Here is a 27141-nt window from a genome sequence, read left to right on the forward strand (position 1 = left end):
CCTACTTGTATAATTTGTTACTATCCTACCATCAAGGCAAGCTTATGCTCGGCAAACTTTTCAGAGGTGTTACAGTCGTAGGTACTGCCAACAAGACCATCAAGGGAGGGAATGTGCTTATCAAAGAACTGTGTTTTCTTAGAAAAAGGAGGGGGAAGGGACTTTATTCTCACAGCCTTATTTACTGAGCAGTAGCAAACTGAGCAGACGAGATCTGCCATCTAGTTTAGTCTAGGGGTACTCCAGCCTCTTTCACATGAATAAACTGCATGCATATCCTAGAAAATAGTAACTGAGTAATTGCTTGTCTGTCAAAGGGAATATTCAAAAGCTCAAGAAACTGCACAGAGTGACTGAGGGTCTGTGCCTTATTCCTCTTGTCAGGGAGTCTTTCCAAGGCATTCTGTGGTTCAGTGTAGAAAGGACAAACAGAGGAAAGTTGTTTTTTTGCAGCATTCTCCCTAAAGTAAATAGAGGTCTAATAACTTTGGTGCATTGGGCTGACCTCTCCTGGAAGCTTGGAATCGATAAGAGGTTATTGGAGAGCTAAGGCTTCCTGTCTCTTCCAAGAAAGAAAACAAGTGGAACAAAAATAATGCAAAACCCCTTCATGTTAGGAGGCCAGTAGCTTACTTGCAGTTGCCACTCACACAACAGTTAAAGGAAGCAGAATTTTTGGAACTGTTATTCGCATGTATAATGTGGTATGGCTGCAATTTTAATTCCAGTGGGAGTGAGAAGAAAACTGGATGCTGTTGTTATTTCAGGGGTACAGCAAAGTTACATTAATAATTTCTATAAATATTCTTCAAGAAAAATGTGAAGCAGTTTCCAAATTTTAAATGTTAATGTACAACAGGCTACGTCCCGAGACCATGTATTTGAGATTCAAAAGATTTCAAATGGCCTAGAGCCATGGAGTTCACTTGGCAGCCCTGACAGAAAGTATTGTCTGACCCCAGAAAATGTAGGCAGATCATGTTACTGTATACATGGAAATACTGCTCTGAATGAAATCTATCCCACCAAGTGATGTGCCTTTTGCTGCATGAACCTCCTGCGTTTTTCAGCAGTCAGCACTGTACTGCCTCTGGAAATGACAGGGTGTAAAATATCATGGATTATGATCACCAAATCCTTTGCCTTCATATAACTTTCTTCAGCTCTATCACCTTCCTATAATAGATACATGTCTTCTAAAATTAAAACAGATATCTATATGTATGCTGGTACTCATGTTTACATGCACATAGTGTAGCTATTCAGAATGTGGATTTCTGCAAGCTCTCTTAGGAAAATAAATTAATTATTAAATCAGTCATTTCTATGATATGACGTGATTTGTGAGTAGCCCAAAGGACAGTGTGGAGTCCTGTTTTCCTGAAATCAGGTGGATTCAGTCAAGGACTATTTTATTTGCTCAAATTTGCAAACATTTCTTTTTGGACTACTTTTAAGCCAAAAGTTTTGTCTAACAATTATCTCACCAGAGCTCTGTCATTGCTTTATGTCATTTTCTATTTCAATTGCAACTTTTATCTCCTCGCCAGCCAGTGTCCTGCCCTTCACGTATGTGCACCTCTACTGCCTGTACTGTTTCCTTTGCTCAGTTACTGAGCCTTGTTTTGAGTGGCGATACATAACTGTGTTGGTCTACATCCTTCTAGTATTCCAGTTACCTGGTTCCCAAAAGAAAGGAGTTAAATAATTTCCTAAATTATCATGCATGCTTTAAATTTAGTGCAGTACATATTAATATTGATCTGTTTTTTTGAAATACATATGTTGAAATGTATTTTGATTGTATATGTCATTTGATTGTATTTTGCAATGACATTTTAAAGACATTTTAACAGAAAGATATGAAGAGCAATGTTTGCATAAATAAAATAGTACACTAAGAATTGAATCATACCATTGTGCAATGTTATCTGTGTGTAACAACCTTACAAAATTTTGATCTACTGCTGCCTGAGGTTCATGTAGAAAAAAAACATAAGTCATGGGCTTTCAAACAGGAGAATTTTTTATCATCTTTTTATTTCTTAAAGACAAGGAAGGTTTTAGTCCTGCTTCCTAAGAATATAAGATTATATGACTGTGGGTTGTGTATGTGCATATATGTCTGTGTCTGTTCTCTCCTTCCCCTCCCTGTAACTTGAACCTGTTGGCTACTTTCAGACAAGTTTGAGAAAGGGTCATGGGTCTCAATGGTATTGAGCTCCTACAAGTTTCTTGATTATCCGTGGCTGGATAGGAATAAAAAGACCCCTTAAGGGCCCCAACTAGCAGAAAGGTTGCAGAGCTATTATATACCAGCATATCCACATAATGGAAATTCCTTATAAATTCTGATCTCTGATTATGATAAATACCATCCAATTTATGGTTATGATTTATCATTTACCATACAAATTGCACAAAAAGTGAGGAAATTGGTTTTACTTGGTTCTTGTACTCATAGGAATAAATATTTCATTCTGTGGTCAAAACTCCATCGGAGCAGATTGCATTTGGTCTGATGGACAAATTGGCACTTGAGAATGTCACAGTGCCACAGTGAAGATGTCCTGACAGGAAGAAGAGGAAATCTTGCAAAAAGTGCCCAGAACTGACATTTCGGGAGAACTCCAGGATTTGTCCTTTAATAACTATAATAGATAAAATAGACAGAAGCTGTGTGGAGTTTTTCAGCAAGTTTGAATATTAAACTGGGTTCGATGAAGCTGGGATTAGGGAGAAAGAATATCCTGCTATTTTATATATGTAGCTTGTTTGGGTGGATAAGGGATTAAATCTAATTACATCTTTCTTTTGAGTGTGGAGAATGACAAAGCAAGATTTTATTTAATTGAAATTGACATTTCTTTCAAAGGACTTTGAAAACAGTACGTTGAGTTTCAGCTCTTACTGTAGGTCATGAGTTGAAGTAAATTATGTTAAAGAAGTTGTTTTAATTATGTGTAACAAAATATTTTGACTGTTTTTAGAGTTCAGAGTTGACAACAAAATTACAAGCTTAAAGGAGGAAAAAAAAGTAATTTTAATATTTTGAGGTGTATTTTTTCTTCCCAGCTGGAACAGTCCAGACTTCTGAACTTCAGGAAGTTTGAAACTTGCCTTCGAAGAAGTGTACTGGATTCTATGATATTCCTGATTGCTAACGGATAAGATTTGCTGTGTCAAATTTTCCTCTTGTGGGTGTAGACTGTTGGAATTTAGTACGCAGTATCCTTGACAAGGCACTAGAAGGAACTGAAGTCTCTCACAACTGTATTGTTAAACAGACTATGTTTCTGTAAGTAAAGTAAGGATAAGTTGAATATCTGCAAATGTTAAAACCAGCTCACACCAGATGTCTTATACTAAATTGCTTCAATCAGTAACATAGCAGAAATACTGGTAAGAAAAGGTAAGCTGTTCCTTAGCCTTAAACATCATGTCCCTCAAGTGCTTCAGGCATGTTGCTATACCACATTACACATCTAAACAACGTCTGCTCTGACAGGCAGGATCTCAAGTCCTGGGCAGATAGAAATTCACATTTAAACAGTACTATAATCCTTTGAGACTTCCGTTTCTCTAACAGATATGTGTTAGAGGAAAAGATGCATGAGACTGAGAGCAGATATCTGAAATGTAGCTGAGTTTATACTTTGATCTTCACTTCTTGTTGCCAAGGGTAACTTCTCTCTACGGCATGTCTCCCGTTGCTTTTTCTAATTCTGTGGTTTTAAACTAAAATTTTACTACTTAATATCTTATTCACTAGTGCTGTCGGGCCAGAACATTGTTCTTTGTTAACTGGTACCACATTGCTTTAAATGGATTACCTAGTTATCAGAACGAGATGGTTTTATATAAGCCTGCAAGGCACCTTGTGTCATTCAAAAATGATGGATACAGTATTACAAAAAAATGCATAGAGCCCCATTGAAAAAAACCAAACAAAACTTGCTGGTTAATTGTTATAGGCCAGATCTCAGCAATAGCAATGTGAAGCTCCTGTTCCTGTTTAAAGTTAAAATTCCATCCTGAGGTGAGGTTTGTAGTGGAAGAAAATATCTTTACTAGATCAGCAATTTTGAAAATAATTGGAAAGCTTTTGAGTAGTGAGCTGAGTTTTCAAGGTGTTGTAATCATTCTAGCAATTGTGTGTAATAACATTAATAACGTGATCTTTATAATAAGATTTTTTTTGATCCAAAGTGCTCAGCACTTGCATAGTCAACCACATGTTTTAAATAACTTTCTTGTATTTGAATGAATGAATTTGACTTTATTTACATTTGAATAATCATTACTGGTGTAATGCTCCATGATTTATGTTTGTGTTAAAACATACATTGGTAGATCAAGCCCTTCTTGCAGAAGAGGAAGAATAATATATAAAGAGCTACGTAGTGTACAAAAAGCAAGAGGACTCTCATTTTCATGCCAAAGAGGGAACTGTGAGGAATGACACTTCCATACACCATAAATGTGAACTGTATGGAGTCTCTATTGGGTGTTACTGAATTGAAAGATGTAAGCAGAGAAATATAAGTGACTGCTTTAAGGAGACAAATGAGATTTTTTTCAAGTGACCCAGAAGATGGTCAGGTGATGAAAGAAGCATAGGGATACCACTAGAGTGCATTTAGATGGTTAGTGCTTTGCTGGTGTTAAGGCCCATGTGAGGGGAATCTGGGGGTCAAATGACTGGTACTCAAGGATGGAAGGAAAATGCTTATTTACCATGAGTAAAGGTTTCAAGGTCATACCGTGAATGTGCCAGTTAGGAAAAGGAAAGAATTTCTGCTTTGATTGTACTTAAATGAAGATTGGCTTATGTCCATGGGGAACTACAACTAAGAAATGAAGAAACAGACCTTTGAGATATAGGAAAGAATGTTTTAACTGAAAAGAATGTGAGCAGAAAAAATGCAGTCCAGCAGGAAAATAAAGGAATGGTAGAGCTTTCAGCACAAAGCTCATTGTAATGATGGTGAGGACAATTTTAGGGACCCCATAAAGCATCAAACGTATGTAGTAAGTAGAAAAAGAAGTATTGTGCAGAGTCAGAAAAACTATGTAAACTGAGTTGATAAAGAATGATCCAAAGGTCCAAAACTAGCTGATAAGTCAAGAAGGGCAGAAAAAGAAGCAAGACCTTTGTATTTAGCCACAAGCCAATCATTAATTTGTTAGAAGGTTAATGTGAGTAGAGTGACCTTAGCAAAATCAACTGAATCAAATAATAAGCATTTGAGCAGAACTGGCATAAACTTAGGTTTTGAGGTTTTTTTTTTTAATTTAAATAGATGACAAAAATTAGTAACTAGGAATTATGTGGCATCAAGGAAATTCCTTTTTGAAACTAAAAAGAATATCCTTGTATCCTTTTCGATACAAGAATAGCATTTGAGGCAATTGTGTTACAAATGAGTCCTAACAAAGAAAGATGAGTGAGTTATGAAAAAGTTCTGCAGTCATATGAAACAGGGAAAAGCATGCTTGATATCATACCAACTAATATAATTAACTGCTCTGAGAAGTATGTAAATTCATGAAGAGAGAACCTGCACTGTCCTATTTCTCTGACAAAGGTGTGTGGTGTTTACCTGTGCCAAAAAGGCAAACTGCCAGATGATAACCCTGTACAATAAAATTTGCTTACTTGTTTACCTAAGGCGTCCTAAACTGTAGCTGATCTGCTGTATTCTAAGACTGTAGCTTATGTTTTAATATATGTTAATGCTAGTGATGTTTACCTGTTTCCTCCTATAGAGATGTCTGCTGAGTTCACTAGCACTACGTGTGATTTTACATGTAGAAGTAATGTTAAATGTCACGTCTGTTCACAGGCGTGCCCACTGTACTAGCTCTGGGTAATGAAGCATAAGCCTGAAGGAGCATTAAACAAGGCTGAAGAAATGCTAGGCAGTGCATGGGTGGTAAAGGCAGAACCAAAAATAATAAGGGTGAAGGAAAGATGCAGGTGTTTACAACTTTAAACAGAGTAACTCAGGCAAAACTAATTTTTGCTATATGTGGTTGTTACTTTTGTAAGGCAAAATAAAATTATTTAAAAGTGAACATATATGCAAAATTGAGAACATTGCAGAACAATGTATCAGGCTAAGGGAGACATGCTAAATATGAGAAGAGGTGGTAGCAAATACATTTCTCACAGACTGCAGTTCTGTTGAGATAGAAGCATTTTTTAAGATACTTCTATTGATGTAATCATGGAGAGATTTTGCAGAGGAAAATAAGAATAGGCCTACTAGGAGCTGATTGGTTTATGTTTTCATTTTAAGATTACTTTTCATCATATCACAATGTGCATTTTGACAAGCCAGAATTTGAAATTAAAAGTGTTTGGGATATTCTTGAAATATTCAGCAATTAAAGAATTTGGGATATTCTTGATATATTCAGTAATTAAAGAATGAAAATATTTTTAGGTGAATCCCAAAATCTTTACATTGTATTCTAAAAATCTGAATTCTTAACATGAATTATTGGAATTCTTTGTAAAAGTGAATTTCTTATGTCTCCTACAGGTTTAATGAAGAACATGCATATCTGATGAGTAAAAACAACAGAATGATGCACTTCAGTCCACTTTTTAGAGACGAATTTTAAACCTGACTGGAAACCTTCACGGTCGAGTTGTTGCTGAAGAGCCATTTGTGGGAACGAAATCCCACAAATGTGTATCCGGCAGCTCCGGCGACTAGCCCTTTCACCCCGGCTGCCGGCGCCGCCGATCGATCCCTGGACCGTGAGGGCGGGGGCGCCGCGCCGCGCCACCAGGCGGGCCCGTCCCGCCATAGCCCCACCGGGGCCCCGCCGCCGCCCGGCAGCAGCCGTGCCCGGGCGGGCGGGGCCGGGGGCGTGGCGGGCCGCTATAAAGGCGGCGGGCCGGGCGCGGGGCGCTGTGGCACTGCCGCTGGGGGCAGGCGGTGCAGAGCTGTCCCGTCCTGTGCTGTCCTGCCAGCAGAGATGCTGCGAGTGCGGTGCTTGCGCGGGGGGAGCCGGGGAGCTGAAGCGGCGCATTACCTCGGCTCGCGGGTTGGTGCCAAGGCAGATCCGCCGCCGGGCTCGGAGGGGCTGGGGTTGAGGATGCGCCGGCGGGTGCAGGCGTACGGGTTTTCTCCGAGCGGTGGTGAGCGGGCACGGGACGGCTACAGGCTGCTTTGACTGACACCCTCCCAGTTCAGCAGCACGGAGTTCGGTGACTCCATCCGCCGCTGCCAACGCTGTGCTCCTATGTCATTGTTCTCCTAAACTGAGTGTATTTTAAACGGCGGATTGTCCTTTAAGCATCTTGTAGGTTGTAAATAAATTAGAATGGCTGTAACAAACAATGTGTTTCTGTTAATGCTCCAAATCATGTACATTGCTTTGGGATTAGTGTAAAGCACGGGTGGAATGAGCCATTGCTTTTTGCCTTTTGTAAGGGAAACATAATTTTCATTCTTATTTTTTATTTTAAGCTCGGAAGAGGCTTTACAGGATGGGTGCCGCGATCTTTCTGGAGCACCCAGGCAGCTACAGCTTCCCAGAACTCCTGTGCTGCTGCTGACAAGGCTACTAGCCCTGTGCCTAAGGACTGTCCTGTTTGCTCATACAATGAATGGGACCCACTGGAAGAGGTCATTGTGGGAAGAGCTGAAAATGCTTGTGTCCCACCTTTTTCTGTGGAGGTTAAGGTAAACAATTAAAAAACCCCCAATCTTGAATATGAAGTAATGCAGGTTTTATATATACAATTTGCTTAAGCTTTACAGTGCACAATGTGTGGTGTTTACTCTTGAGGATTTTTCTTTCAGAGTAGTTGTTTACATCTGTGAAATTTTACAGCATAGCTATGTTGGTGGGGGATATGTTTTTTCTTCCCACTTTCAGTTGAATTAGCTGTTTTAACATAAGTCAGTAGTAGAGAGAATCTCTAACATGCACAATCTGCTCTACTAATGCAGCCCTGATGCTATCAAAGGACGCACTTGAGCATTTGAGATAGTTGGTAGGACTGATGAAAGTTTCATTGGGCTCAAAACTAAGTTGGGTTACTACTTGAAAAGAAAGTGTAGTTTTCTACTTAATAGTCTGAGAAAGATTGAGTTCTGTAGCTGTAGACAAGCAGGACCATTCTGTTTAAATGGCTGTTAAATAGCTCACTGGAACTGGTACATGCTACAGTAAGTATTGTAAGGAAATATGTACTCCTGTTTTTCAGAGTTTTTCTGTGCCTAAAACTACAACAGCAACCTAAATGAATTCACATTTCTTTGTTCTCTGAAATGTGGTTTAGAACAGGAACACTCAAACAACAGTCTTGCTCCAGATTTTTACTGTGTACTTTACCTGGACTTTAAAGTTGCTAAGTATGTTTTGTTACCTGCATTTGTGGGGATGATCTTGAATTGTTCTCTTCCAGTGTCCCAGTATGGTATTGCCTCCAAGGCAGCATGTAATCTGTGGCTATTACAGCAAAAGGAGCTGGGACACTACTTCTGCTGAAGAGACCTTAGTAAAATTTTAAAGGATATCTTAACAAAGTTGATGAGAAGACCTCAGAGTTAAAAAAAAGAACAGGAATTCTTTTGATCTGACATTGAAGGAATATCAAACAAAGATACTGAAAATATGTTTAAAGTGTTGTAAATGGTAGTTTAAAGGAAGTTTAGGATATACTTGTGGAGAAGACTACTTTTCCCCCAGCCGCTTTAACATTTGTATACTTTTCTTTAGAATCTGTGCTGTGGTTCTGGGCAAAACTGTTTGGAGGAGTGTGAATGAATTACTGCAGTGTGGGAGTCCTAGTCCCCAGATAGAAATCATTTGAATTATATTGGGACATTTGAGACGGTATCTTGGCCCCAGCGAGCACAATGAAAACTTTGCCACTGACTTCATTATGACTTGTATTTACGCCTTGAAAGCTGAAGCTCAGTTACCAAGCTCTGGAATCCTGTTTCAGACACTCCAGATATTCTAGCAGCTTCAGAAAAAGCTAATTATGATTGGTATTTCTAATATATGAGTGTATGCATGTGCATTTATGTACTTAAAACTGCCATAACGAATGTAGAGGAAGAGTAAGGGGGGGGGGGAAGAACTTAACTTTGTTTCTTTGTAACATTAAATGAGGCAAAATTCTGTTCTCAAGCAGTGGTCAAGGGCTTGCTTTAATGTCAGAAAAAATACTCTTTCAAATGTCCAACTTGAAGTGTGACATGCTATACAGCTAGACTGGTTCTAGTGCCTATTAAGCCATAACTAATCAAATGAAGTCAGAACTTCACTTTCTATTACATGCAATATCAGAAGCTCAATGAGGAATGTCAAAGTATAGGATCACCTCTGCAATTCAAATACTTACATCTCAGGGTTAAAGCAAGCTTTAGCTTTGCTTTATGTAAACTGCCAAGTCTAAATAATACATTGACCACAACAGGTAATAGTAATAGAACATACCAGCTGAGTTGTAGTTTCCTCTAGTTTTCTCTGCTTTTGCTTAAATTGTGCTGTAGAAACTGCAACAGTAGCTTTACCTAGGAGTGACGCTGAATAATCTAAACAGTAGTCCAAATCCTACCTTGCCAATACTGAAAGATAATAATAGATTCACTTATTGTTCAGATCTCTGCTATGAGGCTGAAATGTAAGGGGGGTGTGTGTGTGTTGCTCCAGTGTCATACAACAGCCACAAATCCCTGCTGCTGTCCCTTTAAGTATTGCTACTTAAGAGTTGATGTGTATCACATGCCATCAGCCAAGTATGAATGAGGGTCATTGGTTATAAAAACCGCAGTTTAAAGCTAATGAATTTGAGTTGTGCAACAAAAAATTGAGGCTGTGGACCTGAGATGCTTTAAAAAAAACCCCACATCTCAAAGTACAACAGTTTTGGTGAATACTTGCTTTGAGGTACTCCTAAGCTGTGTTTTAAGATTGTATGAATGTTTGTTTACAAAATATTAAGTGCTGGAAGTATGGCTGGATTCAGCACTTTCTGATACTTTGAGGCGTGGTTTCGATATATGCAAATGTTTTTGCTGTGATGTAGGAATGATGTGCTTGGTATAAGAAGGAGGAAGGAATGAATTGAATAGGAAGCCCTACATATCTGATTAATATTAATGAGCTGACATTTTGTTACATATCCTTTTGGGAGCTTGAAATGGGCTGTATAGGTTATGTAGAGGTACATACACTATTGGGAAACATGAGAAATCCTAACTAGGAGGCTAACAACTACATTAATTAGGAAAATGTACTTTTTTGAACTGGCACTTTGGTCAAAAATCTCACAGTTCAGATGTATTCTTCTGAAGCAGTTGGCACTTGGTCAAACAGTTGAGCTTTATAGCTTTGTGCTCTGTTTTTCAGTATATTTTGTGAATAATAATGCATTTGTGGTAAAGAAGTATTATTACCACATATTATATCTTGAATGAGAAGCTGGGAGGGGGATGTTTACTACTGAATTAGGCAAAATGCATTTTGATCTGAATTTATGTTTCAATGTTCTAAATTTAATAACTGTCAATACTAGCTTTAAGGTACATCTTGAGAGTGTTAACGTTGACAGTTAATTATTTTCCACAACAAATGTTAAAAGATATAGTAACTATAGGGTGTAATTTTTCTGTTTCTTAAAGACCATCTTTTTCTTACAGCACACTCTTAAATTTATTTCTGAAAAGGGTTTTTCTTAAATGCTGCTATGGTTTCTCAGGTACTCTCAGACAGTAGGTTATAAGGTGCATTGAGGAGATTATTTAAAGCTCTTTTCTGTGTCCTGGCCATGGTACTTTTTGAACATAGTCTGAAATGAGTTGTATCTATGTGATCAAAGGGGCCTGAAATCTCAACCCTGAATTGGTATGAAATACATGTCCCAGTCATAGACCCTCTTACCAGTTATTCAGAGGGTAGGGAATATGAGTGGTGTTATGGTGTCAACCCTGTCTTAACTTTAAGGTTATGCCATGTTAGTGCAACACAGGTGTAATTTCTCATGTTTGAAAAAGAGCAGTACCAGAGGACACTTGGTGAAGAGGGGAGCCTCACCTCTTAGGAATTAATGATGTTCAAATACATTGTGGGTGGCCCTGAAAATAACTAGCTTTACTCCTTAGGACGAGTTTGTCTCATTAGCAGAAGAAGGTTTCCATAGGAATGCTAGGCACTTCATATGATCTGCATGTGACTTCTGAACAGCTGGCAAGTCTGAGGTGATCAAATTACCTTCTTGGTAAGGTCTTGCTCAGAGAAAAAAAATAAATTCCTTCAGGAAGGATGGGAAGAACCTTCAGTACTGGAGGAGCAGATGGCTATGCTGTGATCTTTGCCTGGGCCCTTTAATATAAATGTTAAGGATGTCTAAAAGGTTGAATTTTCTCTTACCTCTCTAGCATGAGGGCAAAAATCCTGAAATAGTAGAGAATACAGTGGACAGCCTGGATTGTTGAAGGAGATCAGGTGTGCCTTCAGATGAATGGCCTGGCCTGCTCAGGGCTCACTGATGGTACTAGCACAAAAGGAACATCATTGCATTTTTTTTTGTCCAGAACATTGTTTTCTGGAAGGTAGTCAGGACTGCAGCGTGAGGAGGTAACCTCACATTTGGGAGGGCAGGTTCTCCTGCATCCCATTGCTGTCACTCACGCTGCCTGAATAAGCAGGACTGTTTGGTAGGAGGAAGGCCTGACCACTGGCTCACCTGTTCCTGACCCCTTCTGCTATCATTCCAGAAGGGCTCCATATGCACTTGTTCCTCTGTCATGTTAGTGTTAGCAAAGAACCATAAAAACCACTGGTTTCACAGCTAATAAATCTGAACAAAGTACTTTCAAAGATATACTGAACTGAAGCAGCATAATTTGTTTTGATTATATAGCTGGATTTTCTTAACCATGAGAACTAGGACATTATTCTGAATTAGTCTTCTCAAATTAAAAACTATCATATGATTTCAGGAGCAGAGGATTTAGGCCTGTAAATGTACTTGTTTTGATCCAGCTCTAACAGGTGAATTTAGTATCTCTTTCATTTTCTAGACTGCTGCTGTACCTGAAGTATGGCCCCTTCTAGCCAGCAAAGCATGTTACCTGTACTTGGGATGGCTTTAGAATTCCTGATGTCACCACTGTGACAGTGGTGAGGTTTTAACAAGGTGACTACAGATGTATGCATTTTGGAGATGAGCTCAAAGTTGTTTTCATTTAAAAACATGTCTGCTAGCCTTATTAAATAGCAGAGTTAGAGGGTTTGGTGTGTTTGTACAGGTCTAGTGTAATAAGGACCAAATTTTTCATGGGCACTTTGCAATACTAGCCACTAAATACTATCTGAAATGTAATGTAGTCTCTTGGTTTTCATCTGTGATTTGATAAATAAAGAGACTTTCTGTAGGGCTATGGCTAAAGAGGGGAAGAGACTTCTAGAAAAATTTATTACATTATTTATAATAGTATTTCCATCAGTAGAAACAAGTAATATAAGCTACTGATCCATATATATCCAAGAATATGAGGAAAGGAAATATCCTGACAATCACGTCTAAAAGTCAAACTAAACTTGCAGGTGGGAATGAAATGTGTACTTGTCCACATTCCAGAATGACTTTCCCTTCTTTTTTTCCTGCTTTTCCTTGGAGGACTTTTTTTTCTTGGGCATCATGCCACATGTACAGTCCATCAGCAGTACTGAAGCTATCTGCTTAGCACATACAGCTGAAACTTAACTTTGTTACTGTATGTAAGTGTTTGTGAAGACATCAGCCATTCACAACTAGTCTAACACCTCCACTTATGTAAGTTTAATGACTGGACACATGCATATCATAAAACATCTGAGTGAAGCCTTGAAAGGCAGCAGAGTGCTACCAGGACAGGGATTCTCAACCAGGAATAATTGAGCATTATCTGAAGTATTGAAGCTTCTCGCTTTTTTTTTTTTTCCTCCTCCCCTCCACCTTTATTTTAGAAGAATCAGCAGGACATTAACAATTCTTAGCAACTGTTCAAAACATTACAGATTCAAATATAAGGCACACTACAACATGCTACAGTCATAACACAAAGCAATGGGAGGTCAGTGAAAGAAGGAGAAGAAACTTTGACCATTAAGAATTGTCTGATGTATCTATTTCACTCTACTAAAATAACTGATGCTTATTCTTTGTCACTTACCTGTCCTTTTGTTTTAGGCCAACACATACGAAAAGTATTGGGGATTTTATCAGAAATATGGAGGCCAGAGCTTCCCCAAAGACCATTTAAAAAAAGCGATTGCTGAAATTGAAGAGATGTGCAATATTTTGAGAAAAGAAGGTGTAATTGTCAAGAGGCCTGATCCAATTGACTGGTCTGTGAAGTATAAAACACCTGATTTTCAGTCTACAGGTAAATGTTCTTCTGTTGTGGAAGGCCTTGTCTGTTTAGCTCTTGTCTGAGACATTTTGGATGTCATATAATCTACCTCCTTGCTTGGAGCTGGATTATTGCCAGTGCTAGATGAGGTCAGTAATAGCTTTGTGTAGCTATAATTTGGAAAATCTCCAGGGATGGAGATTCTGCCACCTGGTTTGCTGACCTGTTTCAGTGCTGCATGGACTTCCTAGTGAAAGATGTTTTCCTAATACCTAACCTGAAATTCCGACAGCAGCATCTGTTGCCAGATTCCCTTGCTATGTTGTCACTGCCACTACCAAGAAGCGTTCATCTGTCATGTTTAATGGCTCAGAAAGTAGCTGTAGGCTGTTACTGCTTTGTCCCCTACTTGCCACATGAAATAAGCTGAGGTTTCTTCCCTTCTCCTCCCAGGTCACGTGCTGTAAGGCTCCCCTGTCTTGATAGCCCTTTGTTGGACCCTAGAGTTGGGTCCATCTTAAACTATGGAGGCCAAAACTAGAAACAGTTTTCCAGGAGGATCCTCACTAGTGTCAAGGAAATTTGAATGTCTCTTTACCTACTGGCCACATTCCTCCTTGTATAGCACTATGTGGCTTTGGTTATTTGCACTGAGAGCACACTGGCTCACACTCAGCTTTGCATCAAGCATAGTCTCCAGGCTCCTTTCATGTCAAATGTGTTATTGAGTTGTTCTAGTGGATTTCAAAATCATTAGGGAACAGGTAATGATAATGAAAAGTGTAACGGGGCTGCTTCCTGTACTAGTTCTGTGTTCCACCAAATTCCTCTTCTGCACTATTACTTTTTAAAAGGATGGCATATAAAGAAATGAGGTTCACCTGGAAAACTTGCTACCTGTTATCACTGTTTGAAGTCATCTGAGTTATTCATAAGGATTTATCTAGTTAATGTCCATTAATCAAATTATGACGTGGAGGCTCATAGATTGTGGATGTCTCTCATCTAGCTGTGGACTTGTTATGAGTGAGGCTTTGTAGCAAAATGTTGCATGTATTTTGAATAAAAAAAGTCACTTTGAAAATTTGCTGAAGAATATAAGGACTATGAGCTGGTTTCCTGACTTTGTAAATATGCTTTTTGTCAGTCTTTTGGATAGAAGTAATGGTAAAAAGGAGGGTGAAAAGTGAATAAGCTGAAAGAGCTGAGAAAAGCATATTTGTCTCATAGGTTAATGGCCTTTTTCCTTTCAGGTATGTATGCTGCCATGCCAAGAGACATTCTGTTGGTGGTGGGAAATGAAATTATTGAAGCACCTATGGCTTGGCGTGCTCGGTTCTTTGAGTACAGAGCGTATAGACGAATAATCAAAGATTATTTCAACCGTGGTGCTAAGTGGACAACTGCCCCCAAACCTACAATGGCAGATGAACTCTATGATCAGGTATTGCTCTCATTTTGCTTCAGAACTTCGGTTCTGGTTATAAAGAATTTTGTTGACAGTTTCAACCTGATATCTACGTCTCAAAAAATTGGGGTAGGATGGGGGGAACAAAACAACTCTGGAAATTTGTGGTTTCTCTGATGTATGCAAATATTCTGTAGCCTTTCTAGGTGAAACTGAGTGTGTGCAATTAGGAAATAAGAAACAGGAAGTTGTCCCTATTGAATTCAAGTCTGCTTGAATTGTTTTGATTACTGGCTGTAACTTAGCATTACTGAAGAGGAAGGAATGCTAGAAAGACATCACAAAGATTACCTTAAAGAATTTATATTCCCTGAGAATGTCCCTATGTCCTGAGCATATCAGGAAAGTGGAAAGGAATATCTGTTTTGTCACAGAAAAAAACCTCATAATCCTTGTTCTGCATGATGATTAGTGTTTCGAAAGTTACATAAAAGAAGTAGTGGAAGATCTAAACTGTGAGTGTTTGCCTTCCAAATAATTCATACTGTTTTTTTTTTCTTTTGTTATAATTTTGGCTCTGACAATTTCAGTAGTTTTCCTATAGGCCTTCAAATGCATTAGGTCCTTGGTAAGAGCATCTACAATAAGTGCAGTAAAACTGGATGTGAAATGATTATAACTTTCTGGGAAAAGTGACATCTTATAAATGATGCAAAGAAGACTTTATTAAACAAAATTACCTTAGAGTAACCTGTCAGTATTGGAAAACTTCCAGACCCTGTTGTAAAGCATGCTTACTTATCTAGTAGTTTTTGTGTGTTGCTTTTTAGTACCTCATTTGTTCTTAATTGCATTATTTCATTCTAAAATCTATTTAAATTCCTGAATATCTACCTTCTAGCTTGAAGTACTTCTCAATTCTAAACTGAGAGAAAAGTAGGGAGTCCACCTTTGTTCAGAAAAAGCTTGCATACCAGTATTTCTGTCACTGCAGTGATTTGTTGGACTCATAGTTAAACTCCACTGGTAATGAATACTTTTGATCCAAAAGCCAGAATATTAGGGAGGCAGTGGCTCTCAAGAGCAATTAACTCCTTTGTATAACTATTACCTTTTATCATCTATTCTTGAATGTACTTAAAACCTTTTACTCAACCTTCCACATTTATGCTTTCTTTTTTATTCTAGTAACAAGTAAACCAAACCACTTCCAAGGAACAGATTAGCTATCAATATAAACATATTTTCTTAATTTCAAAATACTCTTCAGCAGCAAATAGTTTGAAGACTTTGCCTTATCAACTCCAGCCTAAGGTGGATATTTGTTTTTCTATAACTAGGATTATCCAATCTGCTCTGTTGAAGACAGGCATAAACTGGCTGCTCAGGGGAAATTTGTAACTACTGAATTTGAACCATGCTTTGATGCTGCTGACTTCATTAGAGCTGGCAGAGATATCTTTGTACAAAGGAGCCAGGTAAACAAAGGTTTCTTCCAACAGCTTTGGTATCTATCTTAATGATTGTTACTTGTATTTATGTCTTTTTAAATTCCTGAACAGCATTAAGATCATAGTGCTGACGAAAGAAGCTGCTTTTCGTAGAATATCTGATATACAGGATAAGAGTGTCTTACAGCTAAAAGGCTAGCTAGAGGCACAAACTTCTATTATTGTGGCTTTAAAAATTTAAATAAAACCTCAGATAAACTAAGCTTGGATGCAGTTTATATTCCAGCCTAGTGTAACTTATTTTGTCCTGTTTTCAGGTTACAAATTACATGGGCATTGAATGGATGAGGCGACATCTTGCACCAGACTATAGAGTGCATATAATATCCTTTAAGGATCCTAACCCTATGCACATTGATGCCACTTTTAATATCATTGGACCTGATCTTGTGCTTTCTAACCCAGACCGTCCCTGCCATCAGGTAAGAGTGTAGCAGAAGAGAGGGTGTTTTGTGTTTAAAAATTACTCAACTGGATTAGGTCCTTGCTGGATAATTGCTAATCCACAAGTTTTTTGTATGCGCTTGAATCATATTAAATTATTGAATTTAAATAGCACTCAGGCAGCTGTTCAGGAACTTATAGATATATTTGCACCTTGACTCTAGAACTTTGTTGGCAGTACAATGACGGTTGTTATCCCTCAGTTTTCTGCTACTGCTCTTCGTGCTTTCTCATTGTGAGACTAGGCAGATGAGTTGTGTGTTTCTTCCTATGTGCATTGTTTAAATGTGATGGAAGTGATCTGTTTTGTAATAATGTAGCATCAAAGCAAGTACATAGGATATACTACTTCTCTGAACACTTCAACTACTTAAGTATACTAATTGTATCCAAGGAGAAATTGAGGGTTTTCTGCTGTTCAGATGAGTAATCCCCTTTTTTATTCTTATTGTGGACACCTCTCCTTTGGTATTGTTAACCATACCAATAGCAGGAGGCTATTAATTGCTTAGGTAGTCAGCTCTGAATAACTGTGTGAAAAATACTTTTTGAAGAGTAGGAAGGAGGGGAAACATTGTTCAGTAGGTAAAGCCTACTACCTCACTCTAAGAAAAAGCTAATATTGCTAAACAGTACAACTGGAGCAGAAAGCCCTCCAGAGAGTAAGAGTTCATCACTTTCACAGGCATGTTACCTGTACTTTCAGTGTTTGAGGATTTTTGTGAGGATCCCCGTGACTTTGGGAGCTGTACAACCGCATGGGAATAACTGAGCTGGTAACTTAATCAGTGAGATAGACCTGTACGCGGCAGAGATGATGGAACCATGTGCACAGCATAGCTCTTAGAAGGAATATTAGTCTCTTTGCAGCAATTGGCTTCAATGCAAATAATCCCATTGAATTACTGCCTTTGTACTATCCATTATGCATATATATTTTTTTAAAAATATACGTAGTCTTTTGCTCTCCTTTTCCTTCCCCGTTTTTCATAATCTTGCTTGCAAGAGGAGGGTCTTGGTCTTGCGTTTAAACCCATGTGCTGGGACTGTTTTCATGGAAAACTGCTGTCTGTGTAGATAAAAAGACAGATGCAGCTTTCTTTCATAAAAACTGATTTGGCAGTTCTGGATGACCAGGAAATGTACGGGGAGTTGTGGGTGAAGGGGGGCTTTTCTTTAAAATCCTGGCAGGCCAGGCTGGTTATTGAGTTTTCAGGATCGGAGCTCCACCTCGTGGTAACACTTGAAAAAAGAGCTCTTCCAAGTATTCAGACTATTTGAAAAGTCAGTTCTCTGTATCCAAATTTATTTTAAACTTAATTGTGTGATTCTGAGGCACAAATTATTCCCTAGGATGCTTTTATTTTGTTCCCTTTGTTAAATAAACTGCACATTAAGTTTCTTATGAAGCATGATGCAAACTTAATTTTATGTGGTGTTTTTGGTGGTTTTATTTCTATAAATGGCAGTGTATTTCATATCAATGGCTTTTGCAGTCATATAGGAAGAAATAATACCAAAGATAAAGAATTTAATACTTTTGCACTGTTACTAATATCTTTACTACACAGGCTCTAAACTGCATGTTACCTCTTGTCTTTAATATATCTTAGTATATATAAAAGCAGTAGAAAGAAATGCTAGTGGTATGCAAATTTGAAAAGGCTTTCAAAAAATGCTTGTATGAAAACTGGGTTTGTAGATGGAACTTGAATGAGGGCAAGAGTAGTGAATGGAGGGAAGGGAACGTCATATATATTGAAATAGCCTGATAAAATGTGTAGGTTGGAGAACCTAATACTTTAAGAACCCTGTTTAGAATATCATTAAATTGCTCTTTCAGATCGAGCTCTTCAAGAAAGCAGGCTGGACTGTGATTCACCCGCCAGTGCCACTCATCCCAGATGGTATACTCACTCTTTCTTTTTTAAGAATTCCAAGAGTATTCTTACATGGGGCGACATTGGTATAGTAGAAGGTTCATTCTCATGTGTTTAGATCACCCACTGTGGATGTCTTCTAAATGGCTCTCCATGAATGTCCTAATGCTGGATGAGAAACGTGTGATGGTGGATGCCAATGAGACATCAATTCAGAAGATGTTTGAAAATCTGGGTATGTCCTAACACATTTCAACATATACTTAAAATTATCTTGATACCAGCTATACACATCAGGGTGAATGGAGGTTTCACTTAAAGTAGTCAAAGCAGCCAGCACTGGTAAAGGTACTCAAACAATTGGATTAGCAAGTAAGAATCATTCAGTGATTTCTCTCCTGAATATTTCAGTTATATGAATATGGGGTTCTTACATCTTGTGCCCCCTACAGCTTGCAGCAAATAAAGGCCTGAGTAGCAATTAAAGTTATTGCTAGCATGCTTTTGAATGAGCTGCTTTTTTTTATGTAAAACTGTCTGCTCAGTTTGGAGGTCAAAATCTGTCTTGGAGAGGTTGAGTGTGCTAAGTGATGTAGAGCTGGCTATCCCTCATTGCCAAAATGCTTTCAGATTTTTCTAGTTTCAAACTCATTGTATTTTAAACTGTCAAATCAAGAGCACTTAACCCAGGTATTTCTGCTCATTTATGGAGAATCTCAGTCCTGTGAGATGTAACCTCTTGATAGGGTGGAATTCCTTTAGATATGCAGGAGCAGGAGAACTGTGACTGAATATAAAATCTGAAAGTCATCTTATGCACAGCTAACTCCAAGGACAAATAATATAGACTTAAAAATCTGAACTCATACAGTTAATCCAACAGATTCCATCACACCAGGAGGGAAGGATGTAGATAGATCTACTTGTGGCTCCTAGTCGGTTAGGAGGAGGGCAGCCAGATTGGTTGGTGCTACAGCCAGCTGACTAATGATGCAAGATAAGTACATGGTGATGCAAAAGTTGACAGCGTAGAAAGGAGACTGGTAGGTAGATGAGAAGTCAAGGGAAGTGAGGGATCATTGTATTGCCGAGTAAAAGATAATACTCCCCAATAGCAAAAGACTCCTTTAAAGGGAAAAAATGGTGGGAAGGAGATAATGATCCAAAAGTGGAAGATAGTGACTGTGAACTTAGAAGAAGGGTTGGTACCATGGATGTGAGTGTACTTACTGAAGTTTCTCTCAGACCTGAGACCTATTGCAGGTGAGAATCATGCAATCTAATGCTTTAATCTGCTTTTAAATGTGAGTCACTTGGCTTTTCAATCCTAGGTTTTAATTCTCTCCGTGACCAAGGAGATAAGGATTTATAAATGTTTGAAAGTACTTTAAAAATGATGCCATTAATGCTAATGATGACATATCTTTCACACTTAAACTTCACAGTCTGTATAAGTTCTAAATAAACTCCCGTAGTCAGTAAGTTCCTAGGATTGGGATGGGTCTACTGGGAACAAAACTATTGCTGACCTAGATGATAAATTCTACTGAGCTGCTCCTGAAAGTATGAAGAAGCAAAAAGGCAAACTTCATAACAGAAAAGTCTTCTGATCTGCATCTATCTGTCAGGACTTTGTATAAGCTGAGCCACAGCTGAAACATCAGAGCTGAAAAGAAGTGGGAGGGGGCTTATCCTAGGTAGTAAGTGTAATGGCCTCTTTCAGAGAAAGAGGGACTCAGAGCTCTCTACTTTGAATGCTGCTTTTCTTGAAAGGCACTTGAAAGAGCACATTTAGTGTCTGAACCATAAATGCCCACACAGATTTATGTAAATGTGCCCTGGTCATATATTGTAGCAGAATTTCAACTAATTATTCACATACTGCAAAAATGGAATTTTTATTACCGGCACATCATAACACATCAAACACCAGCTGTGCTCCAGGCACTATATGTTCCTGAGGGTATTGCTGGAATAAACAAGCCAGCTATGCTCCTAGCTTGTTCTCTGCTTAGAATTTGGGAAAAGAAATCCTTAACAAATGAGTAAGAAATACTTCCCGTACTTGCATCTAGGCATATGATCTGATAAAGCATTATCTAATGTTCTGATCAAAGCTTACCACATGAATTTGATATTTTAATTTTGAAGTATGTGATGTATGTTTCTTGCAGGCATTTCTACAATTAAAGTGAATATTCGCCATGCCAATTCATTGGGAGGTGGTTTCCATTGCTGGACATGTGATATCCGCCGCCGTGGTACCCTGCAGTCTTATTTTGACTAGTTACGAGCCAGATAGGCAGCAATGGCTCAGCTTCCAAAATAAGCATAGGAAATTAATAAATTAATTTCACTTTTGTTAAAATGACTTCATGAGCTCTAGTGCTTGATCAGCGATGTCCTTACAATCGTCCCGTAAATGATTTATTGTTATATACCCTTGGCTTTCAGCAGTATAATTGAAACTACGCCCATCAGCAATACAGGTTTTCTGGCTGGCTTTTTGAAAGACATCCTTCATCTGTGAAGCCATTTCACATTGGCTTTGAATGTAAAAACTTGACAAGATAGCTAAAGGGTCTTGCTAGATAGCTTGGCCACTAATATTGGACATCTACCTCTGTCTAGTTACTCTATCAAATAGGCAGCTTGAAATGTTAAACTTGAGTAAAGTTTTCTTATGCCTTTTAATCAGTCTATTGTTCTAATATATTCATGTTTAATGAAGTTAAAATAGATGCAACTGTGCAGATCTCTTATGGAACTAAGTAATTTTGTAATGTTTTTCATGTTGAGCCATACAGATATTTACAGAGAATTTCCAGTATGATCTAACTTTTAAAACATGTTCACTTACGTTTCCCATGTCCTTCTACATTTTCTTCTGATGCATTTGTCATACATCTGAGTTCTTTTTTTATATTGCTTTTTGTAGCGCTGAAATTAATTTTTATTTAACTCTTAAGTGTACAAACGATAGCTAATATTCTGCTTGTACAGGTTTCACTGTGAATTGTTTACATAACTTAGAAAAAAGGCACAAAACAAAAAAAACCCACCAACAATCCCCCTCCAACCCTAAACCTCTGACATCTTACAACCCCTTCTTCCTCCAACTGTTGCAGATACAGAAAGATGTATCAAACATGACAAATGCTGTGAAGGAATTTGAGTATTGGTTACTGAATATGTACTTTTATGCTAATAAAGTTTTTTGCATTCTCAATTTGTTGTCCTTCTGAAAACAAGTAAGCACAATACATCTGGTTGGGTACATGTTTTTATAATACAGATGGAGATACAGAATATAGATGGATCTTTTTTTCTGTAAAGCATGTAATAACTTAGGCACTTGTATAATGCAGGAAACCTGTGTACTATGTTGTTCATATAGTATGTTTCTGCTTCTGTTTTGCACAGAAGTATGACTGGTGGGGAAAGTAACACTAATAGATGTTTCTTACCAGAGTGTGGAAGAATCTACTAAGTCAGACAATACAGTGCACCTTGACAGAAAAGGTCTTGCAAATCAGATGTCAGGCATAACATGCTCATATATAAACTAGCATCACACTATAAGCCATATGGTCATATTTTACCCAGTGTTACATCGGACTAAGCAGGTTATGTGTCAACAATCTAGAATGCTTTAAGATATGCCAGACTGGAAGAGCTAACGAGACAGCTTCCACCACTTGACCATGTAGAGATGGTCCCTCTTTTCCCTTTAAAATCAAGCTCTTTAGCCAATGGAAATTCATAGTGTCTTCCTGTAACCAAGCTTTGCTTTCCAATATTGAAATGGAGCTGGACAGCTGGGTAGAGGAACATGTACTGCAGGTCATCTTTCCCATTGTTCTGCATGTTGTAGTGCTGAAATGATGTCTTTGTGTTTGTGCTTGGCATAAGTAATCACAAGGTACAGCTGCAACCATTAAAAACTCTGGACAGATGTAGATTAGCAGCAGGACATGTGCACGCCTGATACCTCCAGGATCAAGGAGACTATATTGTGTTATACATGACCCCTACTTGACAGGGTAGTAGTGCTGTATATGAACATTTCTAATGCTCTGACTTCATCTCAGTGTACTCTTCTGAAGCAATTGTGGTATAAGACCATCGCAATTTCTTTTTTTTCCCCCTAAATGAACATGATTGACCCCCAATGATCAAAGTACTATATGTGTCATGACCTTAATGTTCCCTTTCTCTGGAAAAAATGCCACTGTCTGTTCTGATGTGATCATTTCTTTCTTGTTCTTCAGAGCAATAGGAACGGAAGGATTGGTGGGGATGTCTGCCTGTTTATTCTGATAATGTAGTTCTTTCAAAAATAGCATAGACTGGAGATTTTTACATCATGCGGAAATGCTCAAGACACATTTAGCTTCAGCGTTAGACTAATACCTCAAGTTTAGCTCCCAGTAAATTCTTGAACTCTGAAGTTTTTCTGTTACCGCCATTTGCATGCTATTCTGATCACTAGTATTGGATTAAGGCGTGGGTATCCAATGGTGAACATGACTGAAAAATTATAAAGAACCTTGGGTAGTTGTTTATATCCATCCGAGAGAAATGCAAAAGCAAATGTCAAAAAATCCAACACAAGCTGTAATTCACCTTTTGTGTTAAATTCACTTTTTTCAGTTTGAGGGGAAAAATGCTAGAATTCTTTTTTGGCCTTTTCTGTTTTGTATGGATTCTCACCTCTCTGATTCCCAGGCTCTGTTGATTGTGGGCTGCTTCTTTTTAGGCATGTGATGCACTTCCACAGAACCATGTACTCTTTGAATCTACTCAACACTTAGGTGTTTTGTTACGGTTTTAAAGAAAGCGTAGTAATTATTGCTTGATGACAAATGCATAAGCCCTAATGCTGGCACAAAGCTGTCTTTACAGCAGGCCTGTCTCACTGATTCTTTTTTTCAGTTCATTTTAGGATGCTGCAATAACCAACCCAACCAAACAAAAGTACCAACTAGGAAGTTTAGGCTTCTGGTTTAACAGGAGAGCAATGTTTTACTATGCTTTCCTATTTAGACTGTGACAAAAATAGATTTCACATTTCCCAGTGTCATAGTTTAGCCTTATTTGTAATATTCAATTGAAGAACAGCTTCAAGAATTAATAACACTTTTCTTTCGTAACCAGGAATTTTGTTCTTTTACTGAGGTGAAGTTAATTTACAGATTAGCTGGAATTTCTCCCTTTCTGTACCCTTTTTGGGCAAACTGAATTGTGTTTAAAAAAATCTGGGTATAGTCTCAAAGGATCAGAATTTTTCTTTTCTGTTAATAAAAGAAATTCCATTTAGAAAAGGATATTATTCAGCACCAAATTTAGGTGCCAAACTCTGACTTTACAAACATTTCAGCCTTTTCCCGGCTTTTCTGCTTATCCCTTATCAAATGCTCCTTTTTTTTTAATCTTAAATTGCACACACAGTGCCAAGCCCTTCAGCCTGGAAACTACCAGCATGCTTCTGAAGTTGTTTGGTTTTTTCTGTTCAGTAATACAAGTTCTTTCACCTAATCCTTTCCACTGGCTTGGAAATAGACTTGTCTCTTAAATCATCTTTCCTTCAACAGGGAAGGCAGGGGAATTGTTCCATATGAGCAGAAACTTTCTGCTCCATTTCAGTAGTAGTGTCAGAATACAGATTGGAGAGACACACTATCAAAAATACACCGACATGAGGAAGCTTTACTACCATCATTCTGGGAGAGAGGATCTGGTGGTGTGAATATTTTTGAGACCTCCTCAGACCTGACTCCTTCACTGACTTTGAATTGGTCAGTTAACCAATCTGTTTCCACATAAGTTAAAAGGGAACCACACTTGGGTACTCCATGAGGTATAGAGATGGTTAACAATACATGCCTGGAAACTGCTTCAGCCTACAAAAGTGCTGAAGACTCTTTGGGAACCCTGTGGGATCCCATGTTAGTGTCCTGCAGCACAAGACCAGTGAGGACAAAGTTTGTGTCTCTCCTGGAACTGCAGTATTTTCCCAGCAGTGGAGGTAGTATGAGAATTTATTCACAGGTATGTTTACAAATGTCCTTGAGTAGGTATGCATGTCTGTATTACCAAATGTAAAATTACATTTTACGTTATTTGGAGAGCTGATTGTGCCACAGGAGAGAATTTACGAAGCGGACAACGCAATGCTAAAAAATGTTCAAAGCTAAATTTTAAAGCTCTAGTGGGCTTTCTTTATAGTGGAAGAACTTGAAAAATGGTGATGATAAGAAACATTTTCCCCAGCATCCCATTCAAGAGGGAGTGATACAAAGACAGCAAAACCTTTAAAGGAATGATGGAGGGAACGTGATATATGTTATTGTTATGGTGGATGGCACCACATAATACTGATGCATATAATCTTCTGAGTTATTTTTATTCTTGCAGAGAGGGAGGTCATCCTGTGTCATGGAAGGTTTTGGTTAGGCAAGACCATGGAAATACAAATCTACAGTGACAAAACAGAAGGGCTTGGTTTCTGCTTTGATATCTAATTACAAGCAATTTTTAAGGCCAGATTAGATGGGACAGCAGGATACTATTGGCCAGAGGAAGCAGGCATGGTGGTGTTAGACCACCTCTGTTCCAGGCTGCATTTATATGTAAATAAAGCAAATTAAATGTGGGCTGGACTCGAATTCTCCATAATTTGTTTTTCACTGGCTGAGGCGGCCTTAAATACTTGCTTTTGCTTGGCAGAAGGTCAGCTTCAGCTTTCAAAATAGACAGCACTGTCAAAAGAAGCAGCAGAAGCAGACCTGACTGGGAGACCTGAAGCATTGCATCAGTTAGAGCCATAAGGATAAGAAAATGTGATAAATCAGTTGCCTAATCTACAGAGAGTTTTTCAGGGCAGGCTCAGCTCATCTGCAGGGAATTAGCTAACTACTCCCTGGGCAGGGGCCCTGGGGAGCTAAGATTTCCCTTCCATTTTGCTTCTGAAACTTGGCTGTTTCAGAACCAGCTCACTGGTTATGAGAAGCCATGTATATTTGCATAGATGTCTGTAACAAAGATTCTTCATGTCTGTTTTTTAAATAAAATACAATTCTTAAAGTCCCAGCATCAAAGCAGAGAGGATATGGAAAGAAGGTAAAGTCTTTGAGGCAGGGATAGCCTCCTGCTGTGTATCTGTAGTTCGTGGTTGGGAATGCTAAGTGCTGATGTGATATAAAGTGGAGGAAGGAAGGGGGGGGTTTTTTTTGTCCTACTTAGTGGGCCGAAGAGAAAGAATGGTTCTCTCCAAGTCAGTTGCTTCAAGTTGTGTCTGTGCTAGCAGCAAATGGTTGTTTCTTGTTTTGGTAACTCCTGAATGTTTCTGCTGTCTAGTTTAAAATACTCTCTTTTGGTTCTATTTTTTGGCATCCCTCCTTTGATTAATAACCCAAACGGCAATTTGGTAAACAGTTCTGCAACTGCTATGTCAAGGCTTAAGAAGGGTAGACTAATGTCTACATGACTCCAAATAAAATCAGTTTTGGTTTTAGATCAAAAATTAGGGCTGCTGGGGAAAATAGATTTTTTTCTCTGGTTTTATGTAGTGCTGGTGGAAATTAGATTGTTGGATTCACAGACATTTCTGCTAGTCAAGGATGTTTCTAGAATTGAATTCCTTCTTCAAGCCTCCCAGACTGGCTGAGGATTTTTATTCCTGCTAGGGAGAGAACCCACTGTGTTTAGCTGTGCTAAAACTGCCAGGATACCCCTCAGCCTCTGGCATTTATCACTTCCCAAGAGGGTCTGCTTCTGCTTTCCTTCTGCTAGAGCATTCTCAGAGCTTAATTAAACAGGCAGGAAATAACTTTATGATAATGAATGATGTCCTAAGTTAGTGGTTCATTCATTAGTTTATAGCAAATTGTCACGATTTATGAGTTAATGAAGTCAGATGTATGAATGAGAAACAGAGCCTTCCAAACGGTATCTTGCTGCTATGTTATTCTCATGAGCTTGGTAGTGTGATGAACTGGGCAGCCCCACAAAAAATAGACTAGCAAATCCAATGCATGCTCTGCAACGGTTTACACCATCTCCCTGCTCCCTCTATGTCCTGTAGGACAAGAATGAGGGGGAAGCTATTTGGCTGGGGCCCAGAGAGGATAATGTGAAGGTGATTCCAACTGGCAGGAATAAGAGGAGGAACCAGCAGAGACTAAGGTAACTTCCTCAGGTACGTTGATATCTACCTGCTGTCTACGTGGGTGACCGTTTAGGGACCTGATAGACTTAACTGTGCTTCTGTGGGTTCCTATGTAGAAAAAGGTATAGAAACACTATTTTGTGTTTCTGTTTTGGCATCTTATTCTGTTGTTTCCTGATGTGTAATATGCCTATCCTATTGCCTTAGAGCACACCTACGGTGATTTTTTTTAAGTTCCAGTGCTTGCCTTTCGGAGTTTTGGATCTTTGCCTCGTCTGGCTGGAGTGTCAGATGCTAAAGTGACCAACCCAGTGTAACTATAACTGTGGCCTTGCCGCATTTGAGGCATTTGGAGGAA

General features: G+C 38.6%; 1 protein-coding gene across 1 annotated transcript; it reads left to right on the forward strand.

Annotated features, from left to right (window-relative positions):
* Positions 1 to 6915: 6915 nt before the first annotated feature.
* Positions 6916 to 21842, forward strand: GATM (glycine amidinotransferase). Its single transcript, XM_075100475.1, has 9 exons — positions 6916 to 7059; positions 7485 to 7700; positions 13208 to 13403; positions 14624 to 14814; positions 16119 to 16256; positions 16547 to 16711; positions 18577 to 18640; positions 18732 to 18848; positions 20788 to 21842. Exons 1-9 carry the CDS (start codon positions 6991 to 6993, stop codon positions 20898 to 20900), a joined length of 1269 nt encoding a protein of 422 aa, XP_074956576.1. The 5' UTR covers positions 6916 to 6990; the 3' UTR covers positions 20901 to 21842.
* Positions 21843 to 27141: the final 5299 nt, after the last annotated feature.

This window comes from Phalacrocorax aristotelis, chromosome 7 (genome assembly GCF_949628215.1).
Source record: "Phalacrocorax aristotelis chromosome 7, bGulAri2.1, whole genome shotgun sequence".
Taxonomy (NCBI): domain Eukaryota; kingdom Metazoa; phylum Chordata; class Aves; order Suliformes; family Phalacrocoracidae; genus Phalacrocorax; species Phalacrocorax aristotelis.